The 26,482-nt window shown below is 47.7% G+C and overlaps 4 protein-coding genes across 4 annotated transcripts; 2 read left to right on the top strand and 2 right to left on the bottom strand.

Moving 5' to 3' along the window:
* Positions 1-5,527: 5,527 nt before the first annotated feature.
* J3458_012965 (uncharacterized protein) lies at positions 5,528-6,016 on the bottom strand (the record flags this gene model as incomplete). Its single annotated transcript, XM_007810314.2, has 1 exon — positions 5,528-6,016. One exon carries the CDS (start codon positions 6,014-6,016, stop codon positions 5,528-5,530), a length of 489 nt encoding a protein of 162 aa, XP_007808505.2.
* Positions 6,017-10,847: 4,831 nt separating this feature from the next.
* On the top strand, positions 10,848-12,892 carry J3458_012964 (uncharacterized protein). Its single transcript, XM_007810315.2, has one exon. It carries the CDS (start codon positions 10,930-10,932, stop codon positions 12,436-12,438), a length of 1,509 nt encoding a protein of 502 aa, XP_007808506.2. The 5' UTR covers positions 10,848-10,929; the 3' UTR covers positions 12,439-12,892.
* Positions 12,893-14,585: 1,693 nt separating this feature from the next.
* On the bottom strand, positions 14,586-19,084 carry J3458_012963 (uncharacterized protein; the record flags this gene model as incomplete). The annotated part of the gene is made up of 3 exons (XM_007810316.2): positions 14,586-17,272; positions 17,343-18,240; positions 18,300-19,084. 3 exons carry the CDS (start codon positions 19,082-19,084, stop codon positions 14,711-14,713), a joined length of 4,245 nt encoding a protein of 1,414 aa, XP_007808507.2. The 3' UTR covers positions 14,586-14,710.
* A 1,404-nt stretch (positions 19,085-20,488) lies between these two features.
* Positions 20,489-23,597, top strand: J3458_012962 (uncharacterized protein). The gene is made up of 5 exons (XM_066120221.1): positions 20,489-20,805; positions 20,906-21,006; positions 21,081-21,864; positions 21,973-22,721; positions 22,833-23,597. The coding sequence occupies exons 1-5, from the start codon at positions 20,746-20,748 to the stop codon at positions 23,104-23,106; spliced, it is 1,968 nt and encodes a 655-aa protein (XP_065974858.1). The 5' UTR covers positions 20,489-20,745; the 3' UTR covers positions 23,107-23,597.
* The last annotated feature ends 2,885 nt before the right edge of the window (positions 23,598-26,482 follow it).

Here is a 26,482-nt window from a genome sequence, read left to right as displayed (position 1 = left end):
ATGACATCCTGGAGCCGTCTCATTCGTTTCGTGGATGACAAAGGCACCGAAACCTTCGGAGAGCCATGTATAGAGACTGACCAACAGCTAGCCGACCACCTGGCTAAAAATGACCTTTGGCCATCGAGCTCAAAGGCTCCTGTCCAGTAGGTCCTTTGACGCGTGGTGAGAAGGTCCATGTGCGCGCTCTACGCGACGTTCTTGGACCTAGTGATGTTCCTATTGTACGATGCATCGGTCTCAACTATCTGAAGCACAGTACGTCCAGTTTCCTCACCCTTTTTAGAGATTCGCATTGATGCGTTTGATGGCTAGCTCAAGAAGGCGGGCGCAACCCCCCTCCCTATCCATCTATTTTCTTAAGGCCTTCCGCCACAAGTCGCCGGCTTTAATGAAGATATTCCAATTCCAAAGATTGCACAGGACGGTACGATCGACTATGAAGGCGAATTGGTACGTTGTTCCAATTTTACCTATTAATGTTATTCTCACTTCGGGCAGGCTATTGTGATTGGCAAAACAGGAAACATTCCCAAAGGTGCTGCCCTAGACTACGCAGCCGGCTATTGTGTTTCGGATGACGTGTCTGCCCGTGGCTGGCAGCGAGATCCCGCCAAGGCCGCGTTGTGCCCCAATGGTGCTTCAGCAAGGGATTTGACAAGTTCGCGCCGTTGAGTCCGTTGCTAGTTGCGCCAAGCGTGGTTGGTAACGCTTCGAATCTTCTATTTGCGAACCGTCGTCAATGGCGCCGAGCGGCAAAACACGAGCACAGGCGACTTGCTGTTTGGCGTGGAGGAGCTCGTCAGTTTCTGCAGCCAGGGCACAACTCTGGAAGCCGGAACTGTTATTCTCACTGGAACACCGTCTGGCGTGGCCATGGGAATGAATCAGCCAAAGTACTTGAATGATGGTGACGTTGTCGAGGTTAGTATAACGGGGTTGGGCGAAGTTAGCAACAAGATGGCTTTTGAGAAGGGGAACTGAAAGACGGGCATGACATGTGAGGGGCCTAAAACTGCCGATCTTGTGTCTATTTAGATAAAATAGGCATTAGGTGCTCACAAAAGATTGATCCAACCTTCTTGCTTCGCTAGAATGCAACCTCAATTCTCTTAGATACCGTTGGGTTCCCATCTGCTTTACGTTCGTTTAGCACTCGATGTGGTATTTCGCCGTGTACACCTGCTGTGTCTCATATCCTCAGAATATCACGCGAGTTAATAACGGAAAAGCGGCATCTGTACCTTACGGTAGGGCTAATGCCGTCATCGGTGACGACTTGGTAGATAATGTTATACGTGCCCTATTCATGCTGTGCATTGTTTCTGGTGCATTTATTCAGGCTATATAAGCGACTGAGTCTCCGGCGAGTGTTATAAATTTCGCTTCATCAGACAAAATCGACGTGCGTGTCAGTGATTCACCGATGAATGAACAGGCGTTGATCTGAGTTGAGATATATTTAGCAGTGCAGGCGTGGACCCTAGTTCAAACACAGCAATATAGAGATCTTTTCCTAATCTTCACCCACTTTTCAAATCGAAATCTCCTCCTTCAGAATAATTGCGTTGATATTCGACCCCTCATTGTCCCAGAGCCGCGCGACACCCGTGAAGGTCTGGATGAATGCCGATTGGTCGTCCTTCTGCCAAGTTCCGCATCAGGGCATGATGTTTTTCAAGTCGGCATTACTGTAGTTTAGCTACACGTATGTGGCGTCTGGGGCGACGAGCGAGGCCACGACATTGCCTTTTGTCATGTTGCTCAGAAACCTTTGCACGATTTAGACCTGGGTGGACATGGTTATGGAAGCTTCTTTTATTCTGTTAGATAATGTCTCATCCAAGGTATTCATGGTCTTATCTTACTTTGAGTGTGTATTTATTTCCTACAGTACCGTTGTGAAATAGATTTTGATACTCAAGTACGGGTTGCGTACACAATCGAGGGAGACGGGAGAGTTTTATATGCATGGTAGTTCACATGCTTGAGTAAAACCAGCTTAGTTGCACAGGACCGAGGATTACCAAGGCGTGAGGTTGGGATGTCAGCCAGCCCGGAGGGAAACATTGACGCGGGGCAAGAGACTTGGCTATTTTGAAAACTCCCGTGCTATAATACCGTGATTGTGCTAGGGGGGAACTTGACAGCCACTCTTACATGAATAATACTGGAGAGGATGGCTAATCACAAGGCTCGACTTTGTCATAGACGAGCCCTCTTTCACAAATTAGATTGCATGAGTTTATGCGCCCGACTTCTTTCAAAGACTAGTCTTCTTCAGTAATAGTTCACTAATCTAGCGCTGGAGGTAATTATTCGCCATTATGCTGCTGAGCCCATCTGGGAGCCAACGGGTTCGTAGTACGATCAATTAAATGCCACATCACGACCAAGTGTAACGATGATGGGGTAGTTGCTACGACACCAATAAGGGATGGTTTTGAACGAAGGTTTCAAATGGCAAGTGGAGATGCGTTGTAAGCAATGTAAATGGCTTCATCAACATCGACGTAAAAGGGTCAATGAGTGGGCTACAAAGCTCAACACCTTGGTGTTATATTACAGATAAGAACACATAAGACAAGTATTATAACTAAGAGGTGGTAATTATATGGTAAGTAAGAGCTAGATAGTTATGTATGAACTCATATCCACCCCGTGCAATATGGCTTGGTCAGTAAAATTTACAAACATTCAGTCTCATACACAGTTACCTTTGCCGGCTTATATCTTTCCGCACCTCGACCAAGCACGAAAGTCAGCTCTGCAGAGCTCAATATCATATAAACATCAAACGCAACATCATTGTATTTTCAAAACTCTGCATTACAAAGACAAGTCAACAGTGCTTATTCTTTTATTAGAAACCAATTTCTCTGTCTCAAAGGAACTTACATACCCGCCACTAGCATCACAGATCACAAACGTGTCGCCAGCCTCGAAGCCGATGCCAAGCATATTGGATAGAGCAAATAGCTCCGCTCCCTCAGGCTTAGCAATCGTGGAAAGCTCGTCCTTCTTACTCGGATCTCCTGGAAATGGTTCTACTGCGCATTCGCGCGTTGTTTCTCGTGCTCCGTAGCTCCACATTGCAGGTAGTGATAATCTATTCTCGAGGCACATAGATCTCTCCCACTCGCTGTACAGCCGATCAATTGCAGATTTCACCCCCAAGATATCTGATGAGCAGTTTCTAGCATTGATCAGAGTCCAGTGGACGTAGAGCCGTCTTACCTGGGTACTTTTTCAGAACCGAGGGCAGGAGAAGGCTCAATTTCTGGACAGAGGCCGAGTTTGAAGCATTCATGGATTTTCTCCTCCGGGTAGCTCATTTTCTCAGCTTCGAAGCCCCAGTAGCAGGAACTAATAGTGTCCCCATTTTCGTATCTGAGGATTCTGCAATAGAATTACTCATGATGTTCCAAGTCAATGCTGAGGACGTGGATGGAGCAACGCACCTTGGCACTTTATCGCCAGAAAGTCCCTCTCCCCATTCCGTGAAAAGACTCTCTTTCTGAGGCTGTCCGTCGAGTCACGATTTGCTTGGACTTTGCTTGCTTCCTTGACCGGGGCCGTACCTCCCCGGCGTTGACAAGTGTAGAGGCTACACTAGAAAAGGTGGTGCCTATGGCCTGTCAGCACTCCATTTAAACTTCCACTAAGAGTGCTATGCCATGGCAAGCCTACCAAAATCTAGTTCTATCAGAAATTTCATCGGTTTCTCTTTGACTTCACTGGCATCGTTGACACCTGAGCTCCTATCCATCGTAGGGAACTCGCAGGGCATATCAGGGTTTAGAAGTCATATACTTATCAATGGGCGTAAACGTGAGCACAAACAGAGGCAAATCTCTACTGGGGACCCTTCGACAACATATGAATAAAAATCTCCAGAAAGTGCGGCCCCGGTGGTCCTGCGGCTGAAGATGTTGTCGAAGCTGACCACCCATCGGCATGCCCTGCCAAACCGGTGAGAAACGTGGTGTTGGTCAGTCGGCATTAGTCGTTGGCACCCTTATTCTGGGCTAGCCCCTAGACATCGTGCCAGGCTGGATTTGACACATCATATGAAGCAGATGCTGATGGTAGTGACACTGCATGGCAATGTCTTACTGATTACTTAAGAGTTTTTCGACTCGATCCGTCCATGCATCAGATTACCCCTCCGGTGCTGGGCAGGGATACTCTTGGCGGCGTGGTATGGCTGTCCACCTAATCTTTGTTCTCTTGTCAACGGCCTGTGGTTGTCATGAGAGACAAATTTGCCTCACTATTTTATGTGTGGCCAAGACTTTGCACTGCCTAAGAGTCTGCTGTCGGCGAAGCGTGGAATCCTATGAGGAATGGCCAGCGGGGGCTGTGAGCCAATTCATCAGCTCGAGATAACAGCGAATTGGAACTTGATGGCTTCAAGTCGGAGATGTTTAGCGACTCCCAAGTATGCGAAAGCGGCGGAGAGGCTTCTGACAGCCCAGCGGAATCAAGACAGATTAAATTCCGACATAACTAGAATACCAAAAACTGTCATCGCCTTGTTCCGTAGATAAAGCACCGCATGAGCCATCTTTGCCCGCATGCAGTGCTGCTCCCTGGACAGGCAATATTGCCCCGTCGCCCGTCAGGGGACGTCAAGACAGCCAAAACAAGGGCCTAGAAACGGGACGAACGAACCCCTCTCGGTTCGAAGACTTTATCAGGAAGCCCATCAAGAGAGCCATGTCGAAAAAGTCCGTGACCCACGAGCTCAGAGCTTGGTTTCTAGAGCTTCAGAATCAAAATCATAATGATATAGGAGAACCTCGCTTCCGTCATGCCCTCCCGCGTAGCGCAAAGGCTACAGTCAAAGGAACAGCCCTTCACCGCTTTTAAGCGACGATTCATATCACAGACGCTCAAAGGCAGCACGAAAGAGTCACAACTCTTCGCGTAAGCATTATCGGCGAGGCCAAGAGCGAGGTGGCACCTCACCAGAAGACCAGGAGGGAACTCCACGGGCTACAGTTGGACGTCTTGGTTCGCTGCAGAGAAGACGCTCGGAATCATGGTCTAGTGCAATTGAACTATAGTCATCGACTTCTAGCTCGGCATACGGACCAGACGCTTAGTCCGCCCGCCCGGACGGTGTGCAAAGATAGAGGTAGACTTTTTAGGACGAAGCGTTTTAGATAATTGTCGAATTTCGGACTACTATGTGCTTCTACGGGACCAGACGCCGTAGTTGAAAGAGCAGAATTACGAGAGTGGCGGTAAGTTGATATGAGATGGGGTGATGAATGGCGCGATACAAAAAATGTATACAGTACCAAACGAGGAACTTGAAGGCAATGGATGTCAACGAACATATTTAGTGCCAAGGTGCTCAGCTCAAGCACCTTTTTATATTGGTAACAGAACCAAGGCAAGGTAGCAAGGCAGGTCGTGGGACTATTCAAGCGACTGTGAATGCTGCTCCTCCTTGCTTAGATCACCCAACCCCATGAAGAAAAATCTGTCGTCACACAAATCTCAAGAAATCTCAGCCGTTCTAGTGAGGATCATAGATTCTGCCAATCCTGTCAGACCCCTCATGACCCATGGATCCTGGAGGCGATACAGGAGGGTTTGGGGAAGCTGGAGGACGTGTTGGATATGATCGATATGGTGGATAGTCGTCCACAATGATTCTTACTCTCCTGGGAGCACCGCCGCCTGATGTCGAGGTAGCTCTACTCGGGGGCCGTCGTCGCCGAGGCAAGCTGCACCACCATAGTAGCGCCAGAATCAGGGCAACGGCGAGAACGACGCCAAAAACAATGAGCGCGGTCACAGCCGTGTCGCCTCCACCGGTAGTGGGCATGGGAACTTCGTTTGTGGCCGTCGTTTGCTCAGGTGCTCCAGGTGTCTGCGGTACCGAGCTTAGGAGGGCGGTTGTCTGGGCGCCTAGGAGGATCGTAGTGTATCTTGTGCGCCCATCGCGTGTAACGGCGGGGGTGGTATTGTAGGAGATGTCTTCTCGAGGCTCCTCCATTGCCATGATACTTGTGCTGGCGAATCAGCCGCGCTTCTGTCGCTCTAGCCGACTATGAGCCTTGAATGGGATACCAGTTCGAGGATTGAGGTCAAAATGTCCGCTCATCAGCTACAAGACGAGCCGCATCAAGCGCGGCATTTATTAGAAAAAATCCTTCTTGACAGATCTTTGTCCCCATTTCCTATCGTCTGCATGAAGTTGCTGACACAAGGGCAGCTGTTGGCTTGATTCCAATATGGGGGCTGTTTGTGTAACCCTACCATCTGCATGCCGGACGCGGTGAGATAGGAGTTTTCTTTGATCAATTACGTAGCGGCAAGCTTTACCTGTCCATTGATATTTCAGCTGGCAATATTACGTAACGTAGTGCTCTTCTGGTTGACCGAAGTATTTACTAGCGAACCACTATCTTGTATATTTTCATAATGGTAATGAAGAATACACGTCTTGCACATATGCTTTCGGCCCATTTTCGAGGCAGCTGTGTGGGATTCCCAACTGGACATACGTTTTCTTTTTCCCATCGATGTCAGATGGTTTTCCTGCGGATTGTCAAGCCGCAGGTTCGGTGCTGTACGGGTCGATGTAAACTTATCTGATCCCGGTTCTGAGACGGACTAGACGGAGGAGTGTCTCTATCGCGCATATGGCGATGAGCTCGCCCAATATTTTCTATTGTTGGAAGGCTACGGCATGACTCATTGAAGCTATCGTGCCAGAAATGCGAGAAATTCAGTGCCTAAATGGTGTGCATGAAATAAGAGGAAGTTGGCTGGTTTATAACTCTCTTGTGCTTTGGACAATCGTCCTACTACTAAGATCATCAAACGCCCAAGGGACCAAGGGGGGATTAAGCAGTACTGATCGAGAAATATGTTAAACCGGCTAATAACAAGGGCAGGATAACGGGTCTTGGAATATAAGGATTTCAATTCAATCTTTCAATCTTTCAAAATCGGCTTTAAGATATCAAAGGTCCTTGGGTTTTAAGAGGCCTTAAGGGACCAGAGGTCTTTATATCTATAAGGAGTCGGTGTGTGCTAGAGGCCTGAGGCAGCCCTCGCTTATAGTCTGACCTAGGGCCTCGTGACACTTTCTTTGTTGTTGTGTAACCGTTATTGGCCCAACACCTTTATTGTGGCCTGACCGTGTGACACGAGTAAAGCAAGTAGAATGGTAGCCTCTTAGTTTTCATTGCATGAATGGCTAAATCATCAATAGCATTCGTACGAATCGCCACTGAAAAGGCTTGGCAATTGGCGAATTTTTCATCACGCCATGCCATATCGCTTTTGAAGATGGGCTCTACCTTTGCATTATATCTGTTTCACGCACAGCATGGCATATACCAACGAGGTACTACAAACCCTCTACGTCTAGCTACATTCTTAATACAATTTACAGTCGAACTAGCGAATCCATTCTTGCTATAAACGATATTGTCGGGTAAGATGTTATGGGATCAGATATTAAGATAGACTCATCTATATAAACTTATGAGGGTAGACTTATAAAGTAGACTTATTAAGATATCCATATTTAATTCCTGGTCTAGAAAATTAAAAGCAGGAGGAGAAACAACAACAAGGTCCATCACACACAAAAAATCATTGCACGATAAGTACCTATGTTCTTCAATTCAAGTTACCAAGGACTCGCAATTATAGCAATGGCCGGTGCAGAGAACTCAGTTCCCCCCTGCTCATGAAATTTTATGAAAATGGGGATAAGTCCCTCTTCACAAAGTACTCGAACATCATGTGCCTCTTCAACTCCGTACATGTACATAGGGCAGAAGTTGCATTGCGGTCGATCGAGGTCAAAATTAGTGGCGAAGAGACAGGGCGTCAATGCGACATGGTTGGTGACTCCAATAGCCGCTGGTCTCTTACGCCTGCCATAAATGCGATATGATGACTTTGGCGTCAAAATAATGGCGAATATACATATTTATACATATATAAGTACCAAGGTCTCGCAGGTAGTGCAGGTTCTACTTGACCCTGCAGACAACACGTTACTATCAAGGAACACCAGTTTTTGCAAGCACTAAACAAATTTAGTTTTGTCTTATTAGCAACGTCCACTCGTGACTCTATGCATTATATCAATGTGGAATTTCCCGCTCGTCCTTCATGTTGATGAACATCTGCCCCATGTGTCATGCATTTTTCGCAACAATATCTTGCGTTGATACCATCAGCAAAATGTACCGGGCTGCTTCCGTGGAAAAACTACTTGGGCAGGCACAAGATGCACTAATAGACGATTAACTGCGAGCATCAGCTATTGCAGCAAGCAAGATTCTCAAGCGAATTTGGCGCTTGCAGCAGAAGGAGAAAATTGATCCGGCCGCAAACCTTTTCTTACTGCATTTCAACGGGATAGTTGCTAGGTGGCGAAAACGAGTCCCGTACGCATGATGAAAGCTCACAACATACGGGCTGCCTCTGCAATTATGCTTCTCTTGGTGAGATTCTAGAATATGAGGTGGAGGAGATCCACCTATTTTCATGCGCCAACATGGATGTAAATGCTCTCAGGTCTCTCTGGGCATTCACTTGCAGCCTTTTAAATTTGAGAGTCTGGCAACTCCTATGTTAAGGTGAAATTGCGAGTGAAGAGCTTGATGCGCCTTCCACAGTAGCTTTCATTGGCCTTGAACTTTGCGAAGGCATGCGAAGAGATAGCCGTTCGTTCAAGTGCCTATGCGAAGAGGAGCCATCGGGCGATTCGGGCAAAAGCAAATACGAGGCCAAAGCCATTGCGCCCGATTAGGTGACGAGTGGCTGGTTTCAGCCTTACGGGCCAGCGATGCGATTGCATTATGTGTCGTGACGCGTCACCGTTCAAAGCGCTGTCGGACCATCTAGGATCCCCTTTCCACATTTGTTTCCCATTGGCATTTTCCTCGCTTCTGTCCAGTCGTGTAGGGTAGGTAACATGAATATGATATTGCCTCGAGTATTTGATTGCATGTATTCCCCCGTACGGTCGCACATTAGATTAACTCCGCAAAATCCCGCCAAATTCATTTTTACACTTTAGGGTTATTACTCTTTTTATTAAAATAAATCTTATAAAAATCATAAAAAATTAAGTTTTAATATTTTTAAATATATTTATAAGTCTAATAATTCATTTTATTTTTTATTATTTTTTAAGTTTTTTAAGTTTTTTTTAAAAAGAACCCTAAAATAACCCTAACCCTAATATATAATTTTTAATAGTAAAAATATTTTAAAAAATTAAAATAAAATAATTATAAAATTTTATAATAAGAATTATATATTATATGATTTTAAGAAAAGTATTTAAAATTATCTTATATTTTTTTAAGTAAATTTTAAGTAGTAAAAATTGATTTGGCAGGATTTTGCGGAGCTTAGCTAATGTGCGACCGTACCCCCGTGCTACCTAGAAGTCTATACTGAGAAGACAGATAGTGCTACAGTCACACAAAAACTCGCATCGTGAGACACGCATCAAATGCAAGAGGTAGCTTACGTAGTACCAGATCACATGTCAAAGGAAGCCCTTGCGACAGGTGTGACCAAAGCTGCATAATGCTGAAATTTGAAGTCGCCAACTTTGAGCCTTTTGGAGCAAGTATATGGAAGCGCCTTCTTTCGGGCCGACCTCGTGCATCACTACACATGATGAGGTATGAACTGGCTCCAGCTCTCTGATTAATTATACAAGTTGATGGCCCCCCAGACCCATTACAGGAGAGGCTTTTGTGCAAATGTGAAGGCAAAGCGACCCGGCCACTCTATGAAGAAGCAAAGCTAGAGGTTCCGTCTCAGCACGTGCTACGTTTCGCGCATCGCCACCAGACGCCTTCAATGTTCACCACAGCTCCGCCCAATGCCATTCAACAGACCAAGGATGCCTGGGGGACAATAGATGCGATGCTTGCCTTTGATGTACCGGGGAAGAAGCACTACATATGCCCGAGGTACCTGGGCAGGCAACCACCGTCATGTGATGGATGGTGGCAGAGCAAAGAGACGTGGTACGACAGTCACACAACCGCTCGCATGCATGAAACAATCATCCATTTCAAAGGGCTAGGTCACGCGGTGGCAAGAAGGAGAAAGATGCTGGAGACAATGCCTGTCTTTAACGTCGAGAGGGAGTGCACGTGACCCGCTCCGAACAATTGCCTGCAGCAGAGCACATAGCGATGGAACGATGTGATATAAGTGCCCGCAGCGCATGAAACAAGCCCGAATGGCAAAGAGCGAGCTGAAGAGTGTTGATGACCAAGGATGAAGAGGGCGGAGAGGTATTTGCCGAACAGGCCATACTTACTCAGGCGAACGACCAGAACGTTATCGGGTAAAGAAGCTCTCGTGAACTGGCGATTGCATGCTTTTTCCTGCGCCGCCCTTTCTTTCTTTTTTCTCTTCATCTGCAAGGGAGTACATAGAACGGGTCAGAAACGCCACTCGCCGCCCAGGACCAGGTTTACGGCATTGCGCGCAGCCAGTGACAACACCATTCACTCGCTCACTAGCTCTGTATGGATCTATATGTGCTCTTCCCTTGTCCGTCTAGATGGACAGTCCCGCATCATCAGCGTTATGCTGCCCATTTGCAATTTGGTCAAACACTTGACTTGTCGTCCAACGGATTGGCGGTGGCGCACAGTCCCCGGCCGACCGAGCCGGGGTCTTGGGGAACCGGCCGCAAGGCACGGCGAGCAATTGGTTGAATCGGTTACGCTCTTATCCAAAAGGGCATCTAGTTTGCCCCCAGGGCTCCGCGAAAGAGGATTCCAAGGTTTCAGGCCAAAGATCTTGTCGGGATGGTGGACTGGGCTGTGGAACGGGTTCAACGCCGAGGGCTAAAAAAAAGGGGCACCGTTTGTCTTGCGTTTTGTGCATGATATAAAGCACAATGTCCGACCCGGGATGTTTGTCCTGACGTCCCGAACACGGCGAAATCGTCAGGTTTGCTGCTTCTTTGTACGGTGCCGGAGTTCTGTCTCCATCGTCATTCCCTCTCTTTCAAACGCTTTGCGCAGGCCGCTGCCTTTGCTTACGCTCCCTTTCGACAGGACGACTTTTATAGTCGTACACATTCCCTTGCCTGACTGCAGCGCGGCGTCAAACCGTTCTCCAATCCCTTTTTTTTTTTTTGCATTTTTCCTGCTCTCTGGAGAGCTCTTGTCTATTTGTTCGTTTCTGAAATATCAACAATCCTTTACCGAGATCAAGATGAAGACGACTACTTTGGCGACCCTGGCCGGTCTCCTCGCTACGGTGGCGGCGTATCCTGTCTCGGATCGTCTCTGGGCTCGGGCTTGCACCCCGGGCGCCCTGATGTGCAATGGCACCACCCAGTTTGCCCTCTGCGTCGCGGCAGACAGCACGCCCGACTGGATGAAGGTTTCGGAAGGAACTCAGTGTATCTGCTCTGGCTCCGAGTGTTCCATCAAGGCCATGGATGGAGCTTCTGGAAGTGCCGGTGCCTCTGGTGCCTCACCGACGGCGCCGACAGCTTCAGCTTCCGTCCCCGAGAACTCCTCAGCACCGGCACCCGCGACATCTGAAGCCGTCGTAACCAGTGCCCCCCCTGCTCCCGATTCTCCCATCCCCAGCTCGCCCGTGGCAGCCCCGGCACCGACTTCGATGCCATCGTCGGCTACCGCCCCGGTGCCATCAGGTCCAGCTCCCGTACCGTCGTCAGGTCCAGCTCCTATTCCATCGTCGGCTCTAGCTCCTGTTCCATCGTCGGCTCCGGCTCCCGCGCCATCCTCGGGCCCAGCCCCGTCCTCGGGCTCAGCACCTGCCCCCAGCGGCTCTGTCCCTTACAAGCTTTTCCTCGGCGACGGCAGTCCTGCCCAGGGCTGGCCCGAAGAGTCGCAGTGGCTGTCTTTTGACGCCTTGTGGTCCGTGAACCTCCCCGCGATCAAGTCATCTTGTGGCCAGTTCAACCAGCCCTTAAACTCGGAACAGGAGGTGGCCGACCTGAAGTCGGCCATCCAGTCAGTCGCCCAGTCCGGCGAAGTTGACCCTCGCTTCGTCCTCGCCACTGTCATGCAGGAGTCGAATGGCTGTGTCCGCGTCGGGTCTACTGCGAACGGTCTCGCGAACCCAGGCCTGATGCAGTCGCACGAAGGTCCACATTCGTGCGCTGGAAAGACCCCGTGCCCCAAGGACGAAATCGAAGGCATGATCAAAGACGGCACCCTTGGCACACCTACTGGTGACGGACTCAAGCAGTTGTTGGCCAAGTCAGGCACCGGCGCAAGCCGGGTCTACAAGGCATCCCGCATGTATAACTCGGGGAGCATCGCGGCTTCCGGGCTCCTGGAGAATGGAAACAGCGCCACGCCCTGCTATGCGACCGACATTGCTAACCGGCTCGTCGGCTGGTACCAATCAGTGAGCCCTTGTCCTCTCAAAAGAGCATCATAGCCCCAGTTGGGCAGTCCAAACCGCGGTGGTGTAAGTTATCCCTCTCCACAAGGCCCTGGAAGCGCCCCCGCACAATACTTGTGCATGTGGCACGGCTTTTGGTGGTGACGGACCAGACGTATCCATTAGTTCCAATCCTCGGAGATAGCTGCGAGGTGAAGAGCCCCGTGGCAGGTTGGTTGGCGAGTATGTGTACAGCTTCTACTTCAAATTATGTATACACTGGGTGGCTCACATTTACATCCCAAAAAGGGTTTAGACCATGGCGTTTGAGAACAATGGGAGAGTCTTTATCTTTCTATTTTTGCTTTTATGGAATCGGGTCGGTTCGGTTCATGCATGCATGTAGTTGGCCACCTCTGGCAGGTTGCGTTTCAACTATTTGACCCTTGTATATATACTTTTTAGCAGGCCAAGTCGTGACGAGAACAAGATTTTTTTTTATACCGATCAATTTGGGATATTCTACCTTTGCTGCCGTGATTTGATCGTCTGCCCCCGACTAATCCGATAGGGGACGCGAGAGTAATAATAGGATGGGGAATTTCCTGGCATTGAAAGACTCTACGATAAGAGTTCGGACGAAGTTGGCTGAGAGCTGCGTTGAAGGGGGCTGAAAACGCCTTGCGATATCAGTGCGTAACGGTGAGTTTTGAGTCGCGCGGACGGGAGTGGCTGGCATGGCTTGGTCTTGGCCTCCGAACCAGCCTCCAAGAATGGAACGACTGTGCCAGAGTACGCGAGAACAGTGCTTTATTCCAAGTCATTTACCACCCTGGTGGCCGTCTATTGATGTACTTTGACTGGTGGTTGCGCGAGGTTGCAGCTTTAACTAACTTGAACTACAGCGTTTGGGGGCCTCAGTCCCAGACGCCCTTCATGTCATTTCTAGCGCTGTCTGATATCCGAGTTGTCGGGCAATATACTGTACAGTAAGGCAGAAATAAATTGGGGAATTCCGCAATGCAAACTCACCGTCATATGTTCTTCGCTGCGGGTTTCGGTCATAGCGAGTTAAGTGCATAGGCGGGTCTTGGTGGTCCTCGAAGCACCCGAGCGGCAAAAGGAAACCCCTGCGTTTCTCCCTTGCCTAGGCCCTAAACTGCCCTTGCGAAGGACGGGAATGTTTCGCCCCTCGCGGCGGACCAAGAACAACGCGGCACTACGAGATACTGCGCCTGCATTGATAGAATGGTTCCCTCTGACGAACTTGGCAGCGAAACTCCTCCCAACTGCTGGATAAGACCACGTCAGCGTCCTTGTTGTCGTTCCAGACGGGTTCAACTCTGAAGCACTTGTCAGGATTCAGTGGGGAAAGTCCAATCAAATGGCTTTGAACAATCTCTTGATTCGGGACTCATCTTCGTAATCCCAGCTAGAAAGGGACGATAGCGGTCGGAACCCTTCGGGGCGGACTTTGAATCGACCTAACTTCTGGCAGGGGGTGATGGTTTTGGGCAGACCTGAGTCCATGGTGACGGTACCGACAAAAAAAAAAATGGTGCACTTCGGAATACGCAAGGGCTGAAGTTGAAGACTCTAGTTGTTGATCAATGCCACGCCTGTCGGTGACGAGATGCTCGGTAAGCCCAAAGACATGTATGATGTGGCCAGTTTACATCGATGAGAGACTGCCGTTGTGCCATCAAGTTGCATATAAGTCGGAGACTTGTATTGATGCTCTTGGTGCATGCCCGCGTCCTGGTCTAACAGCTAGAAGCTGCTTGTTACTTTCTCGAGTTTTGGTCAACAGAAAAGACCCGGGCGGTCCAATGAGGCATTCCGACTAGTCGTGTCTTAACCTCGAGCTCAACGCAGGCTTGTTCCTATGTAGTTGTATTCAATAGCGTATTTGGCAATATATCTACCCTGAAAGACATAAAAGAAGTCAGTCTGATCACTACAAGGCATTCTGTTCTTTTCTGCCCGCTACTCCAACCAGTCATTTGGGTCACTAACGTAGACTGCCGATGGCTGCTGCTGTTCGGCCAAGCAGAGTCAGTCGACAGTCACTTACGGCACAATGGCTAAGGTTAAATGGCAAAGCTCCAGTCCCATTAAAGCCAATTTTTTTTGGGAAATCTACTTTCTAATTATCTAGTAGCGCCTTCGCGATTAGTACACTAAAAATCTATGTTTTCTAAAGTATGCAGTTAAGCTAGCTCTGATTGTGTAACTTGGAAATTGAAGGGAAAAAAAAAGTCAGCGATAGTGTGCCACAATATTTCTACACAAAAACTGCGCTGCTGCTCACGAACACGCAAAAACCGGGCTACTCTGCCTTTTTTGAAGTCTTTGTCCTCAGCTTCATCAAGGCGTACACCAAGGCATACGAGCTAAACACCATGAGGACTACAATAGCCGCATCTCGCCACCCGTAATAGTATTCCTTCAAGTTGAGCGTCCTCAGGTAATCCTGTGCCTCGGTATACGAACATACTTTGCAAGAAGCCGTTGCTTCCGGATTGAGAAGGTTAGCAACGCTACCTGCTCCCTGTGCGAGGTAATCTTTGAGGTACTCTCCGCAAGTCGTCCCGTTGGCTGGGTCAAAGGTGGCGAGCTCCCTCGGCGAGCAAGTAACCTTGCTCCCCCAGAGATCAAACACCAGCAAGCTGCCCATGAGATAGTTGAAAGGATTGAGGTAGTACATCCAGTACCTCCAAAAGGGCTGGATCTGCGAATATGGCACCAAGACGCCGCAGAACGAGACGAGAGTTCCGAGAATGAGCGGATTCACCAGCGTGGCGGAGACCTCGTTCGGAGCGTAGGCGGCAATGAATTGTCCCATGCCCGTGTACAAGAATTCGTACATGAGCATGACGAAGAAGGTCGCGCCGGCGCGCTCAGAGCTCGCCGGGAAGCCGACGGTGTAGTACCAGCATACAAAGTACAGCACGCCGCAGATGACGAGGTACGGCACTTCGGAAACAATCAGGCCGGTGACAAAGGCCACCCACGAATACATTTTGGATTTCTTCTCGCGAGCCTCAAAGATGCCACGGCGGTGGATAAAGAGCGGCTGCAGCTGGGCCAAGACGCCCGGGGCCACGAAGATGAAGTTGAAGATGGTGAAGAGCTTCAGTTGCAGGTCGCCCACAGAGTCGCCCGTCATCCAAAAGGAGAAGCCGTTAAAGAGAGCGGAGAAGATGTGCAATGCGAACTTGTTATTCACGTAGTCGGTGTTGCGGTATAGCGATACGTTCATTCGGTGCGTCACCAACTTGATCTGCTCCCACATGGGCGTGGCAAACTCGTGGCCGTCGTCGACGGTTCCGGGGGGAGACGCGGCAGCACGCTCAACAATCTCGTCCAACTCGGCCGTCATCTTTTCGTATTCTGGCGAGGCAAGCCATATGTCGCTCCAGTTCTTGCCCTGAGAGAGCACGCCAGAGACGACGTCAATCATGTGTTCGGCCGGGTTGGCCCCGGGAGGGCAGGGGGCGCCATGTCGGCCGAAATACTCCTTGATAACAGAGGCTTGCTCGCCAATGTCGCCAAAATAGACGGTTTTGCCGCCCTTGGCAAGAAGCAAGAGCGTGTCGAACTGGGCAAAGAGCTGTGCAGAAGGCTGATGGATCGTGACCAGCACCGCCTGACCGACCGCGGCTAGCTTACGCAGGAAACGAACCGTGTGATACGCAGATTGTCCGTCGAGGCCGGATGTAGGCTCGTCCAAGAAGAGCAGGATACTAGGCTTGGCGACAAGCTCGACACCAATAGTCACGCGCTTTCGCTGCTCGACGCTCAAGCCCGCGCCGACCTCACCGATGAGTGTGTCTGCCAAGTCATGAAGCTCGAGGAGGTCGATGATGGTGTCCACGTAGGCAAGTTTCTCTCTTCGCGGAGTCTCGCGGCTCTGTCGAAGCAGAGCAGAAAACTGCAGCGCCTCACGGACAGTCGCGTGGGATTCGTGCACATCGAGCTGTTCGCAGTAGCCCGCAGACCGCTGAAAGGATACCGGAAGTGGTCTTCCGTCGACCAAGATGGATCCATGGATCGTCCCCTCCGTCTTCCTCTGGGCCAAGACATCCAGCAGCGTCGTCTTTCCCGCCCCAGAGGAGCCCATCAGAGCGGTGAGGTTTCCGGGTTTGACCCAGCCCTGCACATTGTCCAAAAGGAGTCGATCGCCAGATGGCGTTTTGACGGTATATGACAGGTTCTTCCAAGTAAAGACGGAAGTATTCCGCACAAGATTGGCCGGCGCCTCCTCTCCTGCCTCTGTTCTTTCGTCGCTCATGAAGTTGCCCGAGGATGCGCTAGAGACAACGGCGTCTGAGACTCCTCTCTGGCCCTCCTCATCTTTTTCTCTCTTTTTCTGGCCGGCCTTGTACGCCTTGGCAGTGTCTCTGGGGATGAAGAGACTCGGGCCAGCTTCTGAGGATGAGCGCCACCGGCTCGTGGCCACGATGGTGATGAAGACGTAGAGCGCCCACCACGCCCAGACGATGCCAAAGTTTCGCCACATGTGGGCATGGCTATATGACAGTGATGCGAGGTAAGCGTCGCCATCCACAAAAGTCTGGCCGGGGACAGCTCCGCCGACGCCAGCGCACGCTTGATGCTCGCTACTGGTGAAGCTGGGGCCGCTCGGGATGAGGTTGTTGGCGACGCAATCAATCCTTTTCCCGTGAAATTCGTTTGACAGGAGAGCGTCGAATGCATATGCCAGAGGATCGATCCAGAAGAGCCATACGAACCAGGGGTGCATTTGTGGCTTCTGAATCATGTACCCCGTGTACATGAAGCACGCGCTGATGAGGAGCCCGGAAACCTTTGAGGCCGCATCAAACGTGCTGAACGCGGCGCCGATGGACCTGAACAAGGCTGTCATGCACTTGAAAAACAAGAACCGTTAGTGAGTTTGAGCGTCGCGGATATTTTTGTTTTGCTGAAGGAACACTTACAAAGGTAGTTGCAACCACAATAATCCAGAAAGTGAAAAAGATGCCAGCGTCCATGGTCAGACCAACCATAAAGTACAGGATCAAGGAGAAGACGGAGACCTGGAAGAGAATGACGGGCACATCGGCGGCAATCTGCGCAATACAAAAGGCCGCAGGGTGAAAGAATGCAAAGGCCTTGTGCTTGAGAAGAACCGGCCGCCCGACAAACGACTCGGTAACCTCCGACATGGACAATAGACTGTTGAATAGCAAGGCAAAGAAACACGCGCCCGACTTGATGAACAAGCCCGCCGAGGTTGACGGCGCGTTGTAAAACAAGGATCCGGCGATGAGAGCCTGTACAATGGTAGAGACCTGCTTGATTATGAACGTGGCCTTGTCTCCCCAGAGGATCTGGTACTGCCGGATAATGCAGGCCCTGACCTGCTGAACAAAGCCAACCGTCATGGGACTGTTCTTGGGCAGCCCCTTTTCCTTGTTCATGTGGATTGCCTGGTGAAACAGCTCCGTCTTCTCCTTTGCGGTGGCGGAAGCGGGAAAGTCGTACTCGGCTTGCATCCGGCGGTAGATTTGCGTCCCTTCATACCGAGCGCGGATGTTGGCCGCCGTCCGGGGAAACTTGTGGCGCATGTCGTCGCGGATCTTGCGCTCGGTTGGGACGGTGACTCCGGTCAAGAAGTCGGCAACATTGGCGCCGTCGTCGCAGATGAAGCCCAGGTCCTCCATAAAAGGCCGTGCCTCGCTCATTGGTCCGTAGTAGATCTCCTTGCCTTCGTCCAGGACCAACACCTTGTCAAAGAGGTTGTAAATGCCGTTGCCGGCCTGGTACAGGGTGACAATGGATGCGAGGCCGAGGACGTCTGTCATGGCACGAATCGCCTTGGTATACTCTAGAGCACTGGAGAGCACACGAGCGTTAGCTGGCCGAGACGCCCAAACGGTAGGGACTCTACTTACGTGCTGGCATCCAGGCCTCTGGTCGAATTGTCCCAGCAAAACACGCTCCCCCTGGAGGCAAGGCACTCGATGATGGAAACGCGCTTTCTCTCACCACCGGAAACGCCACGCACATATGCATCGCCAACCTTTGTGTCGAATGTGTGCTCGATGCCCATGGACTTTAATAGGAAATCCTTGGTCTCGGTACGGTATTCCTCCTTGCTGCTTACCCCGTTGGGCAGCTGGAATGGTGTTTTGAGCCGGGTTGCAAAGTCCATGCATTGGCCCACGGAGAGTGTAGGGAAGAAGACTTCCTCTTCTGTGTTCATGATAATCTGGCCTCTATACTTTTTTGCATCACTGGCCTTCATGGATCCGTAGAAGACGTCTCCGGACATATGCTCGTAGCCCCTTCGTTTGTTGGTCAGGAGATTGAGCAATGTGGTGCATCCGGATCCGGGGCGGCCGAGGACGAGCAACATCTCACCCGGCTTTACACAGCCATGCGAAGCGTCCAATATTGTTTTGAGAGGCGTCTCGCGTCGAGAGTCGCGGATGATTCTGGGAATGTTGAATTGTGACACGACATTTTCGTGCAGAGCCGACTCGGCGCTTCTTGCCTTGACCGTCAGATCCGTCCAGGTGACGCCGAGTTCACGGCGTGGGAAGCCGGAGGCTTGATCTCTCTCGTGGAATTTGACAACATCGGGCTTCAGGGCCCATTCTTGCGTAGTGGGCAAGGCCTTATCATCTCCCTCAGAAAAGCCATCGTTGGCGAGAGTCTTGGCATCGTCTGCGGACATGGTGGTGATGATGTTGGCGGTTGTCAGACTAGAACCGACATGTGAGACAACACACCGGCGCCCGACAAAGAAGAAATTCCAACCCAAAGTCACAAGACACTCTAGGAATATTAATATTGGCTCCGGGCTATATTTGTATCTCGATGGGCACGGAATCGAGGCATCACCTATAAGCTCCGGCTCGGTATTTCAGATTCGTCCGAGATTAGGAATCAACTCTTTTTTTTTCTCACCATATCCACACTGGCCAGGCGAACCAAGGTTGTACACGCACTAATTGCATCGAGTACGACGGTCTGAATCTTATCTGGCATGGAAACGTCGCCCAATCGGGCTTCCATTTGTCTTACCTCCAGATGCCGCAGGGATTTCGGCGGCCGCCAAGTGGTTGTTCTCCATATTTTTCGCTTTCGGACAATTCTTCTTGTCCATCCAATGTTGCCGCTTAGTCACGTCAATTGAGTGTGCATCGAGCATGTTGGGGACAGAGCGGTGTTGGGGGCGCTATTTGGCCACGTCACATCCTTTTGACTGCGTGAAGGTGTCGCCTTTGTATCTACTTTTGAATACCCGTATCGAGTATCTCTACCTGTATTTAACCCTGAAATACCATCAAGTAATATACCGTGGATAATTAATAGTACTTTTATTAGCATAATCAATAAGTGTATATATATATATACTTAATTACCTTTAAATTCTTATTGGGTATTATCCCCGTAAGAGACTTCGCTGGCACCTTAACATAGTCAAAGGGATGAGTGAGGCGTTCGTCAGTGCTGTTCCACACGCTGGAATAGAATATTTGGGTTGGACAGCCGGGGAGCAGAATCACGTCATCATCAATCACCCTTGCGCTTCGATTCATGACAGGTGAACATTGACACATGCTTGGTACGACGAAACGGTAGCTGCTGGGATGGCGCCCTGTCAAGTTGAGACGCATCCGCTGTCTTGAAAAGCGTGGTGGTCTTCCCATGGGTTTATCTTTAAGCGGCTCATCCACTTTGTTTCGAACGGGTAGTTTCACGTGTGATGAAGAGGGACAGCGAGCCTTGACAACCAGGAGAGTTCAGAGTTCTCCACTTTTGGTAGTGTAACTGCGGCAAGCAAGCCTTCCATGTTTGATAATACTGGCCCACTTAGTTGTCAACGGGTACGGAGTTGAAGGATTTGGGCATGGTTCAGATATTCCCCGCTTCATGCCGAGTACATTCGGCCAATAGCCATAATGCCGGGCGAGCATGAGCCGCTTAGTCAGCGGAACTTCGTATTCCGATCCAATCAGACATGGTTCGCGCTCGACTCTAACTCGGCAAACCGGCCCACTCGGCCTTGAGAGGAACAGCATTTCTCGCATCGCGTCAACGCTTTAACGTTCCGACGGCCTCGTCGTCAGCCTGTGTACCCGTGTCAGCGATTCAAACCAGCCTGTATCTTATCTGCTGCGGCGTTCGGATGCCCGCCAACCCCGACTACCCAGGCTGTTGATACGGTGAGTGTCTGATGCGAAATGTCAGCGGCGTTGCGTCGACGCGGCCCATGAAGCGACAACGTCCTTTATTGTGCCGCCGGTGCAGATTGCAGGTTCTGATCCTGTGAGCCTGGGAGACAGAAAGCCTCCTTCCGGTTACTGTACATAGGCTCCAGAGGGGCCAGCCATGTCCTCCGGCATGGCGAACAAACGACGGCCGGCTTGTGATTCGTGCCATAAACGCAAGGTGCGAGACCCCATGTTTCGTGGCAGCACCAGTGTCTTGCCTTTGAATCGGTTGCTTTCCGAGCTAGTTCAAGCTAACGCGGCGGTATTGGTGTCTGCAGATACAGTGTGATGTATCCGAGGCGGGATCCCAATGCGACTGGTGTTTACACCACAGCCTTCCCTGTACATTTAACCGGATCCGCGGTCGCAAAAGAAAACTGTAAGAGTAGTGTCTCCTGTCTCTTTGCGACATACCGCTTTAGTCCATGTCCGCAACTGCTCATTCCGTTCCAGGAAAGGGGGTGTCCTGGAAGGACAGAAAAGCCTTCCAAGGGACAACGACTCGTCTAACCGCCAAGTTCTTTGTGATGGTTTCCAGTCTTCAGAACATCAGTCATCATCCTCTCCATCGGAATCTCACTTGTTGAACATTGCAGGGCCGGTGTCCACGCTCAAGGCGTACCCGGCTTGCCCGTTCTGTCGAGGCGATTCTACAGCTACTAATACTCAAAGACGCCTTGGCATTGCTCCCCTTGGGAACATCTACTTTGGAGGTCAAAACTTTGGAGCCGTTTGCCCTCGCAGCGGTATCCCTCATCTGACCCCCCATTGTGAGCAATGGATACGAGAAAGATCCGGCCAAGAACCCAGGTTTCGCCACTTATATTCTGGCGGTGCACCTCGATCCCATTTCTCAGAGTCTGATCTTGTCCCGACGTTTGTGTCAGTCCAGGCTCAGGTAAAGCAACCTGGCCTTCCAGAGAAATGGATTCTTCATAGTCTCGTGTCTGCATTTACAAACTCAGATTTCAGCCTGGTATTTCCTCTCATTAACCCGGTTCTCTTTGAAGAGACTGCACGGCTGGCATACAGTCCAGACGAGATGGAACCTCTGCTTGAGCGCATCACTGCAAAAGCCTGCGTCCTCGCCTTTGTCTCCTTGGCTAGCTCTCATTGTCCAAATGCGAATGGCGCATCACATGTTGACATTGATTCATGTGCCAGAGATGCGCAAATCTTGCTCTCCGACATTATAGAGGACTCGAGCATCACTACACTGCAAACAATCCTGATGCTGGTATGTAAACGCACGCGTGTTTAAATCAGTTTGGCCGCCTACGGCTGGATATGAGACTTTTTACCCCCACAAACCAAAAAATTAAATAAAAAAAACTGACTGTCATAGCTGCTACACGAGACACTTTGTGGCCGCCTACAAGCGTCTTCCATGTATCACGCACTTGCCTGCAGAACAGTCTTTACCCTTGGTGGACACACAGTCATGGTATCGACGCCCACAGATCGGAATCTCACAGTTCAGGAGCATGAGGACCGTCATCTTCGCAGGCTCTTTTGGCTTTGTTACGTGCTTGACAAGGAAATTTCTTTACGAAACGGACAACCGCCAGCAATTCCTGATCAGTTTTGCGATCTAACTCTCCCCGAAGGATACGCTCAGAGCCGCTTCCTCCCCACAGAGCAGGGTCAGATCCAGAACCCATGGCTTCCCGGCGATTTGAGGCTCAGCATTCTGAAGTCGAAGGCTGTGCAGTTGCTCTACTCCCATGCATCCCTGCGAAAATCTGATGCCGAGTTACTCAAGACAATCAGGGAGCTGGATGAAGAGCTGGAGACGTGGCGCACCTCGATTCCCGAAGCATTTTCTCCCAATCTCTCCCTTAAATATGACACTAGACTCGAGGGGGTAACAAGCATGTCCACCAACATGCTCCTCATCGAGCTGCATCTGGACTATCACTTCTTACTGAACACGATTCATTGTGCGAGCAGTCGTTGCATCACCAGAGGGAGTAGCGATCCGCAACAGATCTCAGTCGGTGTGCAGTCTAGCTTCGATCTGTCCGTCGAGGCGAGCAGGTCGACCATAGTATACTTGAGTATGTCGGCAAGCAGGCTTGCAGGAGAAGCATTCTGGTACGTTGAGACCATGCCGTGTTTTGCCACTGCTGTAGCAGATCCGAGACTGCAACAGGCACTTCCATGGCGGAAATTATTGGGGTGTTGCGTTTCTAACACTTTGAGCAGGTTCTTCGTCTTCTACCCATTATCCGCGCTCATGAATCTGTTTTTCAACATTCTGCAAAACCCGGGCCACTCGCTCGCTGTCCATGACATGGAGCTTCTTGGCAAGACTTCGCAGATTATTCGCAGCATGCCCATCCGTAGGGTCACCTCTCACGAGACCGAGTACCTCACCAAGATGGATAATCTGGTAGCCGAGCTGTGCCGGCTCAGCAAGTGTGCCATCGAGAAACACCAAGCAATGCTTTCAACCTATCAAGCAAACGATGGTATGTAGTACATCGGACAGGAGGCTGGTTCTGCACCTGGCTTGAACTTTGGTAAGGTAAATGGGGTTTGTCAATTTGTCAAGCGTGATTTTTTTCCCCCAATCAAAATGGAGTACTTAAGACCAGGAACACCGTATCAAGGACTGGATTCCAAGACTACTTGTACAACATCTCACAATTAGAGCGCGAATTAATACCATGTTGATTTGATATTTGCTCATGTTTTTGGTGGTCTTCTTTGTCTATTCCAACCGACGGTTTTCTTATGTAGACTACAACCGACGTTTATCTACCAAAGCCCTGTGCACTCCCCTGTTAAAGCTTTAAGCGGATATGGAAGATACACCAAATAGCTCAGAGGAGCCATGAAATGTTCTGCTCTAGAGGTCAAGCGCGATACAGGCGGTAGGGTCCCGGGAAAGGAAGCGATGACGAAAAGGCTATACAGAATTTGGTGTTATATATAGATTTGGGACGAAGAAGAAATCCCATCGTTCACCCCCAAAGTCCCTATAGAGCTCCTTCCGTAGTCCTCGGGTCATCGAGCTTTGGAGCAGCCGGTCTACCATTTGTTCGAAGAACCAGGATGGGGACCAGAACCATAACTAGAGCTAGGACTACCCAAGATTTCCATTAATGAAATCCATGTAGCTACCGACTCTTGTGTATATCGAAGGACTCTGGTCACAGAGCCTTTGCTCTTTTCCTGGGCGTTTTATACTGTACGAAAAAAGATCAATAAGCAGTTTCGTCTCCTGGTCAACAAGGGGACCGCCACTATCCATTCTGCAAACATTCTTCCCATCTCCGCCGGCGCATACTAATGTATCTCTAGCACGCGCGGTTTCATCAATCTTGTAGCAGTCCTCGCGTTCGCGGACAGGAATGACAACCTTGGCAAGCTTCTCAACCGAATCGCCCAGTCTATTAAGCCTAACATCTTGAACACCCCTTGCCTGTTTATTAGCATCTTGCTCTTAGAAGTACTAGGCTGAATAGCACACAGAGCTCTTACGAATATAGTAAATACAAGTGTATTGTGTATTGTATTTTGTATTGTATTGTAGTTCCGTGTATTGTATTTAAATACATTATATTACATAACTAAAATACCTATAAATGTATTATAAGTAAAAAAAACCCCTGTTTTTTTAAACTTAAGATTATAAGGCTAATTATAAGGGTTATAAGGGAAAATTTTATATCATTTAAAAGAGCTAAATTAGCTCTTTTAAATGCCCTATTTTTTATTACTATAAGTTATTATCTTTAAAAGTTATAAGTAATTGAAAATTCGCCTCGCATTACTTACTTTTTATTTTAAGACATAACTTTAAAGCTTAATATCTCGCTTAATATCCACATTTTAAGGTTAATTTTTAAAGATTTAGAGTCACGTGATTTTTAGCTTTATTTTAATATATAATATGCTTATATAAGCATTTATTTCTATTATTAGATATTTTATAGCCTTATAATACATTTATAGGTATTCTTATCTTGTAATGTATTGTAATATATTACAATACAATACATTACAATACAGTATAGTAAAAAATACAAAAAATACAATACATTTAGAGGTCTGAATTATTAGCACATACCAGCCTGTAACCACTGCGGTAGAGTTGACCATAGGGTCAAAGCCGTCTGCTGGTAGCTTTGTGTTACGAACAACACTGCATAAGACACGGGACGAGACCGCACCGGCTAGGACAAGCATGACCTGTAGGTATAAGAAGAAGGTAAGGGCACGTAACTAGCTACGTGACCTAAGAGGCGATTAAAGAGGTTAATGTTTAAATATATTAATTAGGGAGGATTAAATTAACCGAACTTTAAGCTAATTAATTAAGGTTTAAAGGGATTAATAGTTAAGCTAATTAATTTAGAACTATAATAAAGAGATAAACGAATACTTAAGAAGAAAGTATTTCTATAATTAAATAATTTAGTTCTTTATTAATTAATTTAAGTAATAGTTTTACTATTAAGAGTTATACTCTTAACGGCCTTATTATAATACTACTTAAAAGCTACTTTATAGTATTTAACTTAACTTACTTTTTAAGAAATAAACCTATTATATCTTAAAACCTAAGCTATTATTACATTTTAATTAATTCTATTTAGTAAGTTACCTTAAAAATTTAAGTAATAATAACTTCTAAGATATTTACTTTAAGCGGAAAGACTATTAACCCTAAAGAGATAATAAAGTACCTTTATAATAAGATTATTAAGCTTAAGAAGTAGAATTAATAGCTTCTTAACTAATAAAATAATCTCTATAAAAAACTTAAGGTATAAGAAGAGAAACTTATAGTAGTTTAAAATCTTACACTTATATTCTTTATTAATAATAATAATATGTTAAAATTCCCTAAGCTTAAATTATATAATAGTTATAAGGGTAATGTAAGAAACTTTCTTATATAAGCTTAAGCTTACCTATAAGTTAATAAAAAAATCTATATAATACTTAAGTTATAGATTCTTTATATTAGTAACCTCTTAACTAGAAAAGTAATAGAATAATAGGAGCTAACCCTTCGCGTATATTTTAAGTATAGCGCTAAAGCTAAAGTAAAAGTTATTTATATCTTCTTTAATTATAAAACCTTTAAGAAATAACTTCTTACTACATTTAAAAATTCTAATAAGTATAAGAAAGCTATATAATAACTTACTTGACTTAAGTAGACCGGATTTATAGCTTATTACGCTAGGAAATTTAAACGTATTATAGTAAAACTTAACTAGAATACTAAACCTAAAATAGAAGTTTTTTATTAAGAACTTAAAGAAGAAGTGAAAGATAATATTTATTAAGAAGATTATTTTAAGTTATTTAATAACTTCGTTAAAATAGTTATTAAGGTAAATAATCGTTTATATAAGTAACGTTACGAAAAAAGTTATAGGAAATTTAAATTATATGCTAGGTTTAATAAACCTAATAGTAATAAGCTACGCTAAATATTAATAGTATACGAGTACCACGCTAGACTTATAGAACTTAACGCTATAAATAAGAAAAAGGGGAAGACTTATTATAATTATAGTAAGACTAGACACTTTATAAATAAATGTAAAGCTTTAAAGAAGCTATAAAAGCTAATTTTTAAAGGTAGAAAGCTTTATACCGTAAATTAAGAAGACTTACCCACGCGAAATCTTAGTGTAATAAGTAATAAAGGAAGCCTTATATTAGTAAATAATATTAGTTTAAATAAAGATTAGGAATTTAAAACCTAACTAATACCTAATAACTTTTAGAAATACTAGATACCCTTACTAAAAAGTAAACCTTTACTAGAATAGATTTAAGAAAAAGAGAATTATTTAATTAAAAAAGATAAACCTAAAATTAAATATAAACTC

Source organism: Metarhizium acridum, assembly GCF_019434415.1.
Source record: "Metarhizium acridum strain ARSEF 324 chromosome Unknown scaffold_272, whole genome shotgun sequence".
NCBI classification, from domain to species: Eukaryota; Fungi; Ascomycota; class Sordariomycetes; order Hypocreales; family Clavicipitaceae; genus Metarhizium; species Metarhizium acridum.
This window is presented reverse-complemented; position numbering and strand designations above follow the sequence as displayed.

Excerpts from the sequence above, each read along its gene's own strand:
- J3458_012964 (XM_007810315.2), top strand. The coding sequence starts at position 10,930 with ATGTTTGTCCTGACGTCCCGAACACGGCGAAATCGTCAGGTTTGCTGC.
- J3458_012962 (XM_066120221.1), top strand. The coding sequence starts at position 20,746 with ATGTCCTCCGGCATGGCGAACAAACGACGGCCGGCTTGTGATTCGTGC. Across the intron at positions 20,806-20,905 it reads ATTCGTGCCATAAACGCAAG|ATACAGTGTGATGTATCCGA; the intron begins GTGCGAGACCCC and ends TGGTGTCTGCAG. Across the intron at positions 21,865-21,972 it reads TGCAAACAATCCTGATGCTG|CTGCTACACGAGACACTTTG; the intron begins GTATGTAAACGC and ends TGACTGTCATAG.